The sequence below is a fragment of the Camelus ferus genome, chromosome 16, assembly GCF_009834535.1.
Source record: "Camelus ferus isolate YT-003-E chromosome 16, BCGSAC_Cfer_1.0, whole genome shotgun sequence".
Lineage (NCBI taxonomy): Eukaryota > Metazoa > Chordata > Mammalia > Artiodactyla > Camelidae > Camelus > Camelus ferus.
Window position 1 is genome coordinate 20,648,975 of NC_045711.1, and position 15,552 is coordinate 20,664,526.

At 63.0% G+C, this 15,552-nt stretch overlaps 2 protein-coding genes across 3 annotated transcripts; both read right to left on the reverse strand.

Annotated features, from left to right (window-relative positions):
- Nucleotides 1-1,064: 1,064 nt before the first annotated feature.
- SLC25A10 (solute carrier family 25 member 10) lies at nt 1,065-7,930 on the reverse strand. 2 transcript variants are annotated; one of them, XM_032456556.1, is made up of 11 exons: nt 7,463-7,720; nt 5,303-5,422; nt 4,729-4,843; nt 4,603-4,651; nt 4,323-4,364; nt 3,554-3,597; nt 3,389-3,459; nt 3,063-3,155; nt 2,736-2,813; nt 2,250-2,306; nt 1,065-2,157 (listed from the first exon to the last, which is right to left on the reverse strand). In XM_032456556.1, exons 1-11 carry the CDS (start codon nt 7,553-7,555, stop codon nt 2,056-2,058), a joined length of 864 nt encoding a protein of 287 aa, XP_032312447.1. In that variant the 5' UTR covers nt 7,556-7,720; the 3' UTR covers nt 1,065-2,055. The 2 variants fall into 2 exon arrangements, with proteins under 2 accessions (XP_032312447.1, XP_032312448.1); XM_032456557.1 differs by lacking the exon at nt 5,303-5,422 and having other exon boundaries at nt 7,463-7,930.
- A 3,423-nt stretch (nt 7,931-11,353) lies between these two features.
- On the reverse strand, nt 11,354-14,970 carry MRPL12 (mitochondrial ribosomal protein L12). Its single transcript, XM_032456558.1, has 5 exons — nt 14,741-14,970; nt 13,956-14,142; nt 13,698-13,781; nt 11,821-11,952; nt 11,354-11,745 (listed from the first exon to the last, which is right to left on the reverse strand). Exons 1-5 carry the CDS (start codon nt 14,812-14,814, stop codon nt 11,629-11,631), a joined length of 594 nt encoding a protein of 197 aa, XP_032312449.1. The 5' UTR covers nt 14,815-14,970; the 3' UTR covers nt 11,354-11,628.
- Nucleotides 14,971-15,552: the final 582 nt, after the last annotated feature.

Consider the following 15,552-nt stretch of genomic DNA (forward strand, 5'->3'; position numbering starts at 1 on the left):
GGCCAGACCCCACACCCCGGGTGCTGCAGCACACCCAGTACTGTCACCCAGAAACAGGACCCTAATCCAGATCTACCTGCTGGTTTTAGAAAATTCATAGGTGGAGGAAGGGGCCAAGTCTGACAGGAGAGGCGACCGGATCAAGGACTTGACTTACTCTGAAAGGGTGGTGAAGGGTCGCTGGCAGCGGAGACTGAACAGGAGCCCTCAGCTGGGCTCGTTCAGACAGAACCAACCTCATGACAGGCACGTGGGCCCCGGGCGTTCTGATGACAGTAAGTCAACCAGGTGGACCGTCACGTTTCTTATGTAGAGTGAGTTACTGCTGCAGTTAGAGTTTTTTCAAAGACCATTTTTAGGGACATGTGCTCGCATTTATCTATAAATGACAGGACCTCTGGGGTCGGCTTCTAAATAACCCAGTCACGGTGGGGAAGGGTCCGCGGGGGTGAGAAGGCAGACGGCCTGGTGAGAGCTCGCCACTGGGGCTGGGCAGGCATGTGGGTGCAGTTCCCTGTTTTCTGAAGTTAACAGCTTTGTTGAAACACAGCTGTCCCCAGGACATTCAGAGCTGCGTGACCACCATAACCTGAAGCCCCATTTTCCATACGCTCCCAAGGTTGCGCGGCACTCTGGGGGTCAGAGGTCCTGACGACTGGATGAGCCGCCCAGGGCACCTGTCTGTCCCGGGACATCAAAAGGCTGCATGGTGGTGCTCACACCGACCCTGCCCCTCTGTCCCAGGGCCTGCAGTCCACAGAACCAGGGGCTCCCAGCCCCTTCTCGGCTGGCTGGACAACTGACCAGCATTTGAAAGCCCAGGGCACGTCCAGCCCCTCTGGGAACTCTGAAAACACAGGCACCTGCTGGGAAGGGGCAGCCCTGGGGGGGTCCACGGTGACCTGATGCAGGGCCTCCACACCTCCAGTCCTCAGCCCCCAGCGACCCAGTGCATCTGGCCAGGGGTGCAGCTTCTCCCCTGCCTGTCCACGAACCCAGAAGCCCTCCCTGGAGGGTGCAGAGGGGGTCTTGAGTGCCCAAAAGCACGACAACCTGCAGACCAGTTAGTGCCCTGGATGCAGAAACCAGACTCTTCACCACCTTTATTAATGTCGCGCAGGGCGACGCTGGCCCGCTGGCCACTTGCTGGGGGGTGGGGAGAGCACAGTGCCTGGGGGACAGGGGAGGCGGACGCAGCTCCCAGTCCCCCTGCAGGCTGCTTTGGCAGAGGAACCTAGGTTGTGGCATCAGGCTGATCAGCTGCTGGGGGCCTTGCAGGTGACCACCATCCCCAGACAGGAGACCCCCAAGCCACCCCAGCCCTGCCCAGGGAGCCAGGAGGGGACACTGCACACCCCCTGAAGGACAGCAGAGAGCCTGCTGGCACTGAGAGTTCTGGCAAAACTAGCAGTTAAAGCAACGGCGGGGGCGGGGGGGTGCGGGTGGCACCCAGACCCTCTCCCCGGGGGCCCCTCTGCACCGGCCTGGGAGCTGTGGGGGCACAGCTGCCTTGGGAACGTCATAAAAGCATGGTCCCTCTCTGAGGATGAACGCGCAGGTACACGTGTCATCTGGGGAGTGGTGCTGAGGCCTCCCCCGCTCTGCCACCCAGGTCCCTCAGCGGGCGCGGTGGGAGACGGTGCTGCGGGCCCGGGGCGCGGTGGAAGGAGCCTTCAGGGGCTAGAGACCCGAGCCCAGAGAGCCGGGACAGCACGCCCTCCCAACTCCAGCGTTAACTGCCTACTCGGGGAGAGGAGAGAAAACCAAACCTGGGGCCTGGACACCCCCTCTGAGGGGTGGGCAGAGCAGGCCGCTGGAAGCCCAGGCAGGGAGAGCCCGGGGTGGGGGTGAAGGTGAAGCTGGTAGCTCGCGAGGGGTCGAAGGGCTGACCAGGTGGGCTGGGGCGGGGGTCCTGGGCCAGGGAGGAGGGGCCGGAGCACTGCGGGCAGGTGCTGGGCTCAGGGCAGTGCTCAGCTGCTGACCCTCCCACACTCTGGAAGAAACTGTTGCGGGGAGAAGGGGCCCAGGCCTGACCCAGCTGTTGCCACGGCCACATCACGATGGCACTTTGATGCCAAAGTGTTTGCGAAGCTGTTCCAGAAACACAAAGGTGAGCACGGTGTGGGGCACGAGGCGGATGCCCGCAGGCACGAGGCCCTGAGGGAGGAAGGAAGGGTGTGAAGGGCCCCGACAGGCCCAGGGGCCCCCGCCCGGCCCAGGGGCCCCCGCCCCACGCCGCCCCCACGGACCTTGTAGAAGGCCAGCGGCCCGAGCTTTGCTGTCTCCATGGCGCAGTGCAGGACACCCTGCAGAAAACGCAGAACCGGAATACAGCGGCTGCTTCTGGAGAGGCGTGAACCCCCCCTCACTCTGGTCACACTGAGGGTGGGTGTGAGCCTCGCAGAGCAGCCTGGAGGTTCAACAGTAAAAGCAGGAGGTGGGGCTGGGGGTCACAAAGGTCAAGGGCTGCCTGCTCAAAACTAGACCCCAGGAGCACACCCCAGGGTGCTGTGGTGCCGAAACCCACAGAAGACGCAGTGTGTGCTGGTGGGGCTGGGGGGTGGGACCTGCCCCCTTCATAAAGGCACCATGTGAAGTTTCACTGACTGCAGTGACCGGCTTGCTCTGTTAAACACACACGGGGCCCTGGGAGGGACGCAGTCATGGGTGGAGGGGGACAGCCGTGTCCACACCCGCGACAAGGAAGCAGACCTGCAGGGCGGGGCCCCACTCACCCGATATTCGCCCTTGGCGTTCATCAGGCGGGTCTTCAGCACGTCCAGGGGCTGGCACAGGACAGTGGCGCATCCGCCCTGGGGTGCAGGGTCATCACCAACGGGCCTGCCAGGCAGGGCAGGTGGGCACCCTCATCCTACCCCACAGACCTGTCCTGGACCCCCAGGTGTCCCTAGGGCCATGGGGACACCAGGAACAGCCCTGGCCCGTGGGCTCCTCCCCAGGACCCTAGCACCCACCTATTCAGTCTAACTCGTCAAAGCCTCCTGCCACTGAGCCCCTCCCTCATCCCAGGGCCCCCAGGGAAGCCCCACCCCGCCACTCACCGCGATGAAGCTGGCGATAAAGTGAGTGAAGATGCTGTCAGACAAGTACCCGGTGCTGAGGACCAGCTGCTTGGCTTGGTCATAGCAGGACAGCTGTAGGGTGGCAGGGACAGTCAGGGCCCAAAGGACAGAGCCCACCTCGGGAGAAGCCAAAAGGGGCCCACAATGACACCAGCTGGACTGACCAGGTACCCACTCTGTTGGGTCATCTACGGTCACCACACCCATCACAGACGCGCCCCAGCCCCACCCGTGTTCCATGCCCACTGCCTTCCTCTGGGATTTCTCACAGGGCCCCAGAGCCCCACCCCAAGCAGAAACCCTACCTGACCCACGGTGACCAACATCCCACGACTGGACGCCATGGTTGCGCCTGAGAACAGCTTCTTCAGACCCTCTGCCGGGGGAGGGGAGAGGTCGGGTGCCCAGCCCAAACCCCTCCCCACCCAGGCCCCACTCCTGGGTCCCAGCCCAGCCCTCCCACCTCTCACCTTCTCGGGCCACACGGCACAGGCCATCCAGGGCGTGGGCATAGCTGTCGGGGACAGAGTGGGCCCACATGAGCTTCTCCCTGACCACTGGCTCCCATGGGGGGAGGGTACCCCCCATGGGAGCCACGGCCCCATCCCAGGCCAGGAGGTGCTGAGTGTCAAAAGGGCCAGAGGACAATGGCTTCCTGTCTCCCTGCTCACAGGAGTTCAGGGCTTGAAGAGGGAGGGAAATGCCCTCTGGGGGCTGCCAGCTCCAAGGCAGGTCCTGTCTGCAGGCCATTACAGAGGGCAGGAGGATGGGACGCCCTGCGGGGCCCCCTCTCCCCTGGTTCACTCGTCCACCTTCCCTGGGGCTGACGCTCCAGCCAGAGCCACACGCCCCCTGAGCTGACTGGGCCGACGCCTAGAGCCTAGCTCGACGTGGGTCCCCAGCCAGAACCTTAGACTCCCTAGCACCCTACGTTTCACGCAACATGGTGCTTTCATCACAGGAAGAAAAACTAACCCCTGCACCCAAAGCCTTTCGAAGTCCACACTCACTCCCACTTCCAAACCACCCTCCCCGTGGGTGCGCGCAGGTACACGCGGGAGAAGCGGTGACCAGCCCCGGGCCCAGCCAGAGGTGTGCACTATGCCTGTTTCCAGAAGCCGTCAGCCGGCTCCATGGGATCCCACAGGCGAGTCCCGACTGCGTCCTGGCAGAGCCACTCTGGGGGCTCCTCCGCCCCGACCCTCCGGCCCCACCCTGCAGGCAGAGCGCGCTACTCACTTTCGGCGCTGGCTCTGGGGCAGCTTCATGTCATTCTGCATCCTGAAACAAGCAGGGGCTCAGCAGGGCGGCAGGGCCAGACACCACCCCCACACACGCCAGAGGGCGACAGTGAGCGGCCGGCCCACCGGGGGCTGCCCTGCCACAGGCTCAGCGCCACCCCCAGTGTCCAGGACCCCAAGGTCCGAGTGGCCTGTTCCAGGCTGAACACCCACAACCCCAGTGAATGAGGTTGGCCCTCAGGGGACAGCGAGACCCTGGCCTCGGGGGCCACACTGACCTGACGTTGACCATGTCCGCGGGGGTCCCCACGAAGCCACCGATGCAACCTGGTACAACAAGCCACCCCGTGACCCCTGGCACTGCCCACCACCCTCGCCCGCCCTGCTCGCCCTCGGCCACTCACCGCTGAGGGAGCCCAGCAAGACCTTCTGGTGGAAGGGCAGGGGGCCCTGGCTGCCTTTGGTCACCTGGTCCCGCACGGTCTCGTAGATGGCGAACCGAGTCAGGGAATAGGTCATCTGGGGAGAAGGGGCCCCACTCAGAGGCTGCGGGCGGATGGCGCTGGGCACACTTCACAGACCTGGTCCTCCAGTGCAATGGTCTCCATGTGGACCACGGGGCACCAAGGGACACGCCCGAGGCCACACGGCCAGCAAGCAGCTGAGCCAACTCACAAACCTGGGGCTGAGTCCAGGCCTCACACCCTTCTCTCTCCTCCCTGGGCTCAGTTTCCCACCTGGAGGTGGAGGTCTCGGGCCGCTGTGACAGTGGCTGACCCTGTGCAAGGCAGAAGCACCTCCCACCCGCCACCCTGGGCGCTGCTGGCTCCCCTGCCTGAGGTTCCTCCCGTGTAAGCAGCCACAACTAGCCTGGGGGCCAGGGGGCTGCGACCCTCCTGCCTGCTGGGACTGAGTGCGGGCTCTGGGACCAGGACCTCAGCGACCCGCCACCCAGGGGTGGGGAGCCCCCAGATGCACCTGTCTGCACAGGGAGGCACTCAGCCCATTGTAGAGTGCCAACACGCCGTCGGAGCGCACCACCTGCAGCGCCATGCCGGTCATGCGCAGCTTCACCTCCTGCTGCGTCTGCAGGTGCACCTGCGGGGAAGCGGCCACACCAGCTCACAGCAGTACTCTACCTGGGGCCCATCCAGGCCAGCTCTGCCCTGAGCCCTTTTCCACAACCTTCCACCTTTACAGCCTCACACTAACCTTGTGGGCCAAGTGCTACCAGCACCCCCTTTTGCAGGGCACCAGCCGAGGAGTGGGGCTAGGACTCCGTGTCCACACCCGGAGCCAACCTCCACTGGATACCACCAGCCGAAACGTGAGCCTACCAGGCCCATGAGAAACATCCCACCTGCCGTGGGGCAGTCATCAACCCCACACTTTAGGTGAAGACACTGGGCAAGTCCAGAGCCCCACCTTGTAGCCACACCTGACTTCCGAGAGGGACAGAGTTACGGGGACTCAAATGACCTGAAGAAACATGGGAGACTCGGAAGACAGGGGTGGGAATCTGGGGGTACACAGGGAAAGGGTGCCTTGGAGTCCATCCTGTGGACCCCACTTTGTCCAGCCCAGCCACATCCTGGGGGGACCCGCTGGGGAAGGCTATTGACTCTGCTGCCTCAGTTTCTCTCAGTGTGCAGTGAGCCGGGAACAGAGGGCCTGGGCCTGGGGGCAGGGTGGCCACACCGGCAGCAGCCCTCGTCCAGGTGAGAAGCCACTGACAGAGTTGAGCCAAGACATAAGGCAAAGGGAGAGACCAAGTTACTTTAGAATACTTCTTCCAAAGACTGGACAGAGAGATAAAAATCCTGGCCAGGGCCTCCCTCCGAGGTCTCCACAGCTGCTGGCACCTCCCGCTGCACCCCAGCAGATGGCCACGTGCTTCCTGGGCCAGAGAGAGACTAGGCTCCTGTGGCCGCAGGCCTCCCTGCCCCCGCCCCCAGTGCTCTGCAGCAAAACAGCACCTGGGGGGTGGGGCAAGGGGCAGTGACGCCCAAAGGAGCCTTGGCCCACAGACCATGACTCTAGGCTGGCCTGGTGCCATGGAGGGCTCCAAAAGCTCCTGGAGGCTGTGCCCACAGCTGGGCAGGGACAGTGAGCCTGATCCTCCAGGGTGCGTGGTCGGGGGTGGGGGATGGGGGAGCACAGGGACCTGCGGGGGCATCCAGAAAGTAAAACAGAACAGGCACGAGAAGGGAAAACGCACCTTCCTACCTGGCCCTGGGGGTTACCAGGGCCTGTGCTGGCCTCTCCCAGGATGAGCTAGGTCTCAGAAACGCTCCCGGCTTCAGCCCCACCCCCAACTTTTGCTAATCCTGCCTTTACTGGTGACCACTCTGAGGCTTGAGGGATGGCTGGGTCAGCCAGGGACACAGGTGCCAATCCCTCCCAGGGGTCCAGCGTGGGACCCAGGCTGCTCTGGGTGGCCAGGTGGCTGCCCTTGCCCACAGGACCCACAGGACCACAGCCCAGGTTCCCTGGCGCAGGGCCGACGGCCAGAACATGCTTTGTACCTCTGACCCTTTGTTGTTTGTGGTGAGAGCACCAGAAAACCAACCTCCCTCGGCTGGCCTGCCCTGAGACAAGGGAAGCTCTGTCTTATTCTGCCCCATAAGCATTCTTAAAAAAGAAAAAAAACCCAAAAAGTGTGATTACTTCTCGCTCTGGGAAACAATCACCCTCACTGGACAGGACCTGCATGCAGGCAGAGCTCAAGGCTTCCAGGTGTCCCCCCACCTTTCAGGAGGAAGCAGCCCCAAAGAGGGGCGACTGACCATATCCCTCCTCTGTCTCCCTCAGTGTGTGCCGGGCACCCGCTCGGCAGAGGGGGCGCGTGGTCCGTGCCGGTGTGTGCTGAAGTCCGGACGCGTTTTCAAGTGCCAACAGCTATGCTCCCAGAGAACCAAGCCCTCAACGTGTCACCCAGCAGAACGTGTGTCCGCAAAAGTGCGAAGGGCGGGTCGGGAAACAGGCTCAGAGAGGCCAAGGGGCGAGCCCAAGGTCACACAGGTAGCAGCAGAGTGGGATGGGGGCCCGAGGGGCACCTCCACCGCCTCCTGCCCGCAGGGCTCCCGACGGGGGCGGGAGCGAGGGCCCGGCCCGAGGCCCTCCGCGCGCCGCGCTCACCTTGAGCAGGTCCAGCGGGTGCGTGCAGCAGGCGGCCCCGCACGACGCCAGCCCGCCGAAGTACCAGCGCGACACGCGCGCCTCGGCCGCCATAGCCCAGACGCGGCCGCCGACGCCGAGGAGCGCAGGTACCCGGCCCGACCCCGGCCCCCGAAGCCCGGACACCTCCCCGTCCCCAGCCAGACTCGATCCGGCCCGACCCGGCCAAACCCGGCCCGATCCACGCCGCCGCGCGCCGCCAGCTCAAAGTGCCGCTGGCCGCTCGCGCCCGGCACAGCCAATGCGCCCGCGCGGCCCGGGGGCGGGGCCTGGTGGGCGGGGCCAGCTAGACCCCGCCCCGAGACCGGGGGCGGGCCCCGCTCCTTAAAGCGGCCGCAGCCGGGCGGGCGCCACCGAGCCCCCTCGGGGACCCCCGGGGCCCAGGCCGCGCGGACCGCGGGGAACCTGCCGGGTGAGCCCTCCCCACTCCCCCTCGGAACCTGCGTCCGCCCCCTTCCTACGCTGGCCCGGCCGCCGGCCACTCCGGCGCCTAGGGCACGTCTGCGAAGGTCACGGCCCGAGTGGCCTGGGCGCTCTGCCCCCGACCCCTCCTGGAGGCCGGCCTCCCGCAAACGCCCCGCCCCTGCGCGGCCTGAACTTGTACCCAATGTCCCACCCCAGCCGCGCAGGACCCGGGGGTTCGTCCTGGGATACGTCCCGCTGCAGGAGGGGCCAACCTGCGGGTTACAAGAAAACTAGGGGCAAAGGCAATTCGGAGACTAGCCGCCCCGCCTACCCACCCCTCCCAGAAACTCCTAGCCGAGTCCAGCCTCAGGCCTGCTCTGACCACACAGCCCCAGGCAGCCACCCTGGGGCGGCCCAAGAGGGAGTTTCTGGGCGTGCGGCTCAGGCTCCTGGGAGGCGGCAGTCAACAAACTGCCTGCCCCAGCCTGGCCCCAGCGGGAGACGCCCACCTCCCTGCTGACCGGAAGTGCAGGTGTGCTGCTAGCCCAAAGGCGCACCTGCCGAGCAGTGAAATCTGAGTCCCCAGGGCCGCTCTGGGACAGGGCCACATGGATCTCAGAGGAGGCGGAGAAATGTGGAGGAGCCCAGGGTGGGGTGGGGGGTAGTATTACCCATGCTGGGAGCCTGCGTTATTTGAAAGGGAGAGTAGGATTAAGAAAAATGGCCCAGGGGCTTCTGGAGATCAGAGAGGGTGGGAGACACATACCGAAGATCCACAAGGAAAGGCAAAAACGTGTCGCTGAGCAGCTACACACAAGACTCCCAGAGACAGCAGTTTGTTCAGAAAGCCGGAGCTAACAGACCTGACTGTTAGTGTGCAGGAGCAAGCCGCTTCTTCGTCCATGGTCCTCCAAGCCCACTCCCGGCACAGACCCTGCTGCCCTGGCACCTGGATCTCATTTGGACTCAGCCAAGATGCCCGAATCTGCCATCAGCCCCAGGGCACTGTCAGGGCTCCTGACTACATCGCAAACACAGCAGTGAAGCAGAGATGACAGAAGCCTCTGGAGTCCCTAGGTCTCCATGACAGCCCAGAAGCGGGGACCCAGGCCCTGGCGGGGGGAGCTGTCCCCTTACTGGGGTCATTGGCAGAACAGGGCCCTGAACCTGGTGCTGGCAGGGAGACCCCAGGGTTTGCTCCTCACAGAACACAGACCGTCCCCAAATTGGGAAGGGCAGGGCCCAGAGACTTAGGATTGGGAACTGAAGAGACATCGTAAAACGTAAAAATATCAAGGGCGGCAGGGTGCCGAGATGCCTGAATTCCCGTGACCTGAGATGGTGTGAAAAGGCAGTCAGACGTGGGAGGAACCCTGGAACACGGGAAATGCCTCAAGGCTGGAACACCCTCTTAAGAAAGGGGTGGATTTTGCAAACTATAGGCCAAGGAACTAAAAAAGATCCCAGCCAAATTCTCAAATGGACTGTGGAGACTCACGCAGAAGCCCGAGAGGGCGAAGGGGAGGGCGGGCGCAGTCCTGAGAACAGGGCTGCCCGGGCAGGCCTCTGGGTGGGGGCTGGTGTGTGCTCTGTGGCCCTTACACATCTCCTCTTGGTGCCTGGGCAGGGAGGACCGTGCTTCATGGGTGGCCTGGCAGACATCTGGGGTCCCTGGAATAGGGGGGAGGTCTGTGGAGGTGAGGCACCTGCGGGGGCTCTGGATTTGCCTCCGCTGTGTCCTGTGACCGCGAGCCTGGACAAAGGCGCAACGCCAGCTCCTATCAGGATCTATAAGGACTTGTGTGGGTGCCAAGAGAGCAACTCGTGACACGCAGCAAGCCTGCCTCCCACTGCCAAGCGTGAGGGCCAAGGCCAAGTGGGCTTCAAGGACCCGGGGCAATCCCCAGAGGCACACCGCACCTATCTCCAGGTCTGAGACACTTAAGAGCAGCCTGCAGTCTGGGGCAAGTCAGGGGTAGCTGGAGGGGCCAGGACCCCCATCAGGAGGCTGAGCCAGGATGCTGCCTAGGAAGACAAGGCCCAGGGTCTTCAGGTATGACTTTTGAGCTCAGGCAGAAGCACCGCCCTAGTCTGCCATAAGCGAGTCAGGATACGTTGGCCTGGTGGCCCTCAAGGTGCAGGGCCACCCTCACCTTTGATCAGCCACCCCTAGCAAGACCAGCAGAGAACAGAAAGCCCCATCCTTGCGGGAGCCCGTCTTCACCCCAGATGCCTTGGGAAAATGGGGAGGGGGCCTAGAGCACAAGCAGCCTCCCCAGGTTACTGGCAGAGGGGCCTGTGACCATGCAGATCTGGGCTGGGGAGTGTCCCTGAGCCCTGGGAGAGGGCAGCAGGCCCAGCAGGCCACACCCAGCCCCAGGTAGCCACAGTCCCCTCTGCTGAGTGAAGGCACGCCCAGTGATCTGCTGATGGTGAATCATTAACCCCCTGGGGATGGTGCCAGGGGCCACAGGCTTGGCCAGTGGGGCTCTGGTCAGGGAGTGGCCTCATCTGCTCCTTGGACCCTTCCTACGAGGCCCAGCAGGGAGTAAGACCTCAGAGAGGACACTGAGCTGGTGGGGGGTGGGGGCGGCTGTGCATGCACACCAGGGAGCCTGGCAGCTCCCACCCAGACATGGCACTCCCAGACACAGTGTCCCTTTCTGGTCCCCCAGCTGACCTTGCAGCTCATTCTTCCAACAGGGCCAAGGGAGGGGGCCAGGGAGTAGGCAGCCTGGAGACTCAGGCCAGAGGGTGTGGGCCTCCAAGGGTCACAGGAACAATGCCTCTCCAGAGTGGCCACTCAGAACGTCTTGCAGCCCCCTCCACCCAAGCCCCAGGGGTCTCCCACCTGGGCCTGCGAGGAAGGAATCCACTGCCCCTTCCAGGCAGGGCTGAGGTGGGGCCTGACTCAAGAGAAGGAAGCCATAGGTCCTTGGGGCAGGCAGGCACTGAGCAGGGCACATAGGCTTGGGCAGCCACTGCCATCTGTAAATGCCACACTCTGGCAACAGGCCACCTCCTTCACTTCCCTTCTGGCTCCAAGACCCAGCTCCCCGAGGCCCAGCCCCCAAGGCTCCTCTAAGCACCTGTGGGAGCAAATGACACCCTCAAGGGCTGCAGAGCACATCCTCCAGCCTGTCAGGCTGTCTCTTGCGGGGCTGCTGTGCCCACCCAGGGTATAGGCCTTATTCCCACTGCCCAGGGCTGGGGCTGCATTTCCTGTTAAGGACCACCAATGTTTAAAGACAGGGAGTTCCACAGGTGCCCTACACCAGCCCCTGGGGGAAGATCTGGTACCAGCCGTGCAGCAGCTGCTGCCCCTGCAAGCAGGATGCGCACTGCCCAGTCCCACCACACTGCTGTCGGCACCAGCCTGACATGGGTCTGGGAGGACAGACCCCTGCACCCACAGCCCACCCCTACACAGGACTCAGCACACACGGAGCCTGAACAATGCATTTTTCTCAACAGCCACCAGGGGGCGCGTGAACTCGCAGTAGGTTCTCGAGTCCTCCTCCCTGGGGCTTGCACCGGCAGTGACTGCCACTCCCTCCCCATCTCAGTAGGTCCATCGTCTGTCCCAGAAGGGAACTGGCCACATGGTGCGGGTACCCGGTTCTGCTCCAGCGCAAGTGGGTCCGCTGAGCCTGGGTGCGGGGCGAGGAGCAGGTGGAGCCCTGCCCAGCGCCTGGGACCCGGTCCACAGTCGTCTGGACGGCCTACTCCAGAACCACGGTGCCGCCCACTGCCTCCAGGGCCGCCTTGATCTTCTCGGCCTCGGCCTTGGCCACATTGGCTTTGATTTCCTGGGGCAGGGATTCCACCAGCTTCTTTGCCTGCCAGAGAGCAAAGTCAGAGCCACCCTAGGCCGGGAAGGGGGCCGGGGAACCGAGCGGTGCCTGGAGACGCACCTGCACGAGGTTGATGCCCTGGACGTAGTTCTTGATTTCCTTGATCAGCTTCACTTTGTCCATGGGCTTTGCCTCTGTCAGGCGGACAGTGAAATGTGTCCGTTCTTTTTGTTTGGGGATGTCTTCTGCTGCCTGGGGGAGGGAGGGCAAAGTGGCGGCAGGGTGAGAAAGGACAGGGTGAAGCAGGCGGATTCGCTCCCTGGCCATCCTGGCCTGTAACTCCAAAGGTGAGGCCTAGGCGGGCAGCCCAGTGAAGCCTACAATTGCAGCGGGAGGCCACGGCAGGCCAGAGAGGCCCACGCTACTGCCGGGCCAGTCCCTGGACCCCTCAGTGCTCTCCCTCCCTCATCTGCCCTCCCATTTCCCAAAGGCTGCTCTGAAACTGCCCTCTGCCCCCACCACCGGCACTCTAGGTCCCTGTCCCTTAAAATTGTAAGTTACAAGACAGGAAGAGTGACACCGAAAGTGCTTCCTTGCAGAAACGGTCCTGCCGTGGTCTTCAGCCAAGCCCAAGGCCACGCCGATGACAGGCATACGACCAAGTTCAGCTCCATCTTCACCAAATAACCAACTACGGGACGACAGGCATGGCGGAGCTCCTGCTGCCACTCGTGGGGACTGCAGCACCCGCTGGAGCAGGGCCCATGGGCCCACACAGCCCTGGTGTGGGGCTGCTGTCCAATTATTAGTGTTCTTAGACGCGCTCCAGTTTAAATAAGTCACGTGGTAATTTTCTCTTCCCTTGCCCCAAATGTTCAGTCTGTAAAGCCACCTTCCAGCTCACAGCACAGATAATGCTGGTGGAACCACCAGACACACCTGGGATGGGGGCGGCTCTCCAGGACCCCTGAGCTGGTTTCCTCAGTAGGGTGAAGACTGGCAGAAGGGGAGCTGAGAGCGGGATTTAAGAGGTTCAAGAGACCCAACAACCAAATGCAGCACAGACCTTGTTTGGATTTGGGTATGGAAAGTCTGGAACTATTGGTGGCACTCGAATAGGCTAGGGTGGGAACCCTGCTGGCTGCATCCACGTGCAAACAGCACACGACAACACGAGGAAACACCTGTGCCATGAGATGTGGATGCTCGGGGATACAGGAGGGACAAATCCGAAATCTGTCATAAGCTTCAACAGACAGGTGGGCAAATGTGACAAAAACTTTATAACTATCAAGCTTGGGTGATGAGCATAAAAACAACCATGCTATTATTTCTATTTGTGGATAAGTATGAGATTTTCCATAACAAAAATTGAAAAAGTAAACAAAAAAAAAGCAAAACCCCCCCAAAAACCTCCTCCAAAACTCCCAAATTAGTTTGTGGATTCAAGTCTTCTAGTTTCCACAAAGAGCCCCAAACGTGTCCCAGGCACCCAGAGGATGGACATGCTCCCTCCCTGTGCCCACTCTCTGCTCCATCCCGACAGACTTCATGGTCACATGTCCACCACCCCTCTGTGGAGAATGCCTTGTTCTTGTCCTCAAATCCTCATGTCCTCCCTCAGAGTGTCACCTCCTTGAAACTGTTCCCCTCCCCTCCCTTAAGCTTCTTCCTTCCCTGTAGCATTTATAACTGTCCTACTGTTTGGCACAATTTCTTTTTTTCTTTCCCCTCTCCTGTGACTCAAGGACTATTCCCCTTCACAACAAACATGGTCTCCACATGGGCAGGGACCTGCACATCCTTGGCAGGGAGGAGGTCACAGGGAGGGAGGGGAGCCCACAGCCAAAAAGTGCACACAGATCTGTAAGGCGTGTTGACTGATGCAGAACCCAGGAAAGGGACAGAAGAGAAACCTGGCTACGTGAGGTGAGGCAAGATGGGGCCAGACACCAGAGAAACACTCTTCTGTGCACAGGACCCCAGCCTGGGCTCACCTCGGAGGCTGCCGCGGCAGGGGCAGCACCCGGCGCCACGCCACCCATCGGCATGAACCCGACATCCTGAATCTTCAATGTTTTCTGCAAGGACAGAGGAGAGCAGTTTCAGGAGCTGGCCGCCACTCCCAGACGCGCTCAGGGACACTCCTGGCACAGTCCTCACACTCGGGGAGTCCACTTTCGACAATTTACCAAACTCTCAAGTTCCCCAGGAAGGGGCCCCAGATTTCTCCACCCAGGCCAGGGATGCTGTACCTTCAGGAGCTCGTTGAGGTCTGAGATCTCCAGCAGCGTGAGGCTGGCAATGTCCTGGACTAGCTGCTGGATCTTGGGGGGGTACTCCTTGGGGGCGTTATCCAGGGGCGCACCAGCTAGGGCCTCCCCCCTTCGACGGCTGCTGCATCTCATCAGCCTCAGGGCGCAGACACGTGGTACCTGTTGCCTAGCCCCCATTCAAACAGACCCGTCAGCCTGGCACGGGCGGATGACACAGGCCGGGCAGATAGGTGCCATGAGTTCAGGTCTAGCTCCTTGGCGCCGACCCAGGGTCCTCAGACTCCAGGGTCCATGCGGACAAAGGGATCTCCCAGCTACTTTAACCCAAATGGCTGTTTGCAGACACGCCACCCACAACGTTAAGTTTCCGGTTTGAATGAGCCGTGTCAGCCCGTGCTGGCAGGACAGCTACTTGAATGCATTTTGCAGCACAAAGCCTTTCAGAACCTGGGGTCGCCGGCGACCGAACGCCGGATCCACTCAAGGGAGTCCTCGCACGTCACTGTGTTCCGGGAGAAACTGATGCCCGGAAAGGGGCAGGGACCCGCCCAAGGTCATCGGGGCCACCCCCGCACTCTCGGCGGCCCGCGCGACTGGACGGTAGGCAGGCGGCGGCCCCATGCCGCGCACCCCCGCCGGGACCCGCCGAGTCCGGAGTGGCCTCCCGCCAGCCGCCCGCGGACGCCGCCTCGACCTGCACCGTCGGTGCCCGGCCGAAGGCCCCAACCCTGCCCGCCTGCCCGGCCCTCAGCGGCCCGCAGTACCTGGCGAGGAGGAGCGCGGCGGCCCGAAGCCCGAGACACGGCCCCCACAGGGGGCTTGCGGCCGCCCGCAGCATCGCTCCGCGGGCGGGAAGGTCACACGCGGATCCCAGGAGGAGGGACGCTCTAGCCGCCCGAGCCACGGGGCATGCGAGCTGCGGACGACACTCTAGCCGCCAGAGCCGCCGAGCATATGAGCTGGGGAGGACTCTCTAGCCGCCCGAGTCGCGGGGCCTAAGAGCTGGGCGCGGACGCTCTAGCCGCGCCTGGACTTGCCTTCTCTCGCTCCTCGAGATTACCCACAAGGCAGCGGGCCGCGCAGGCGCAGAGCCGCGTTGGCGGCCTCGGCCGGCTCCAGCCCGTGGCGCGCTGGGCGAACGAAGGCCGGAGAAGGCTGAGGCTTGGCGCCGGGTTCCGACGGGCCGGGACCTGGCCTTGTTGGACAGCGCAGCGACGCCTGCCCCCCGAGCCCGGGCTCGTGACGTTTGCGCTGCCTCAGGGCGGGCCGGAGGGTCCCCAGTGCCCTTCCTCGGCAGGTCTGTTCCAGGGACCCGGCTTGTGGTCACCTAGCGGGAGGAGCGCCCTGCCCTCTGCGCCGCCTTCTCTTCGATTTCCTCTTGTACCTAAAGCGACTGCTTTTCCAGGCAGCACGGGGGCACGTTTTGTCCTGTCGGGGCCGCCCTGGGAGCGAGGCCGCCGCCCTCCGGGGGACCAGCCCGCAGCGGGCTCGGGAATCGGCTAAGGGTTGTGACTGAGCTGAGCCTGGATGGGGTCCTTGGCGGAAGGGCCAGCCTTTCACCTGGGAAAAGAGGATT

Excerpts from the sequence above, each read along its gene's own strand:
- SLC25A10 (XM_032456556.1), bottom strand. The coding sequence starts at position 7,555 with ATGGCGGCCGAGGCGCGCGTGTCGCGCTGGTACTTCGGCGGGCTGGCG. Across the intron at positions 4,652-4,728 it reads CTTGCTGGGCTCCCTCAGCG|GTTGCATCGGTGGCTTCGTG; the intron begins GTGAGTGGCCGA and ends TTGTTGTACCAG. Across the intron at positions 3,156-3,388 it reads TGTTGGTCACCGTGGGTCAG|CTGTCCTGCTATGACCAAGC; the intron begins GTAGGGTTTCTG and ends GCCACCCTACAG.
- MRPL12 (XM_032456558.1), bottom strand. The coding sequence starts at position 14,814 with ATGCTGCGGGCGGCCGCAAGCCCCCTGTGGGGGCCGTGTCTCGGGCTT. Across the intron at positions 14,143-14,740 it reads GCCGCGCTCCTCCTCGCCAG|GCAACAGGTACCACGTGTCT; the intron begins GTACTGCGGGCC and ends AATGGGGGCTAG. Across the intron at positions 11,953-13,697 it reads CTGCCGCGGCAGCCTCCGAG|GCAGCAGAAGACATCCCCAA; the intron begins GTGAGCCCAGGC and ends TCCCTCCCCCAG.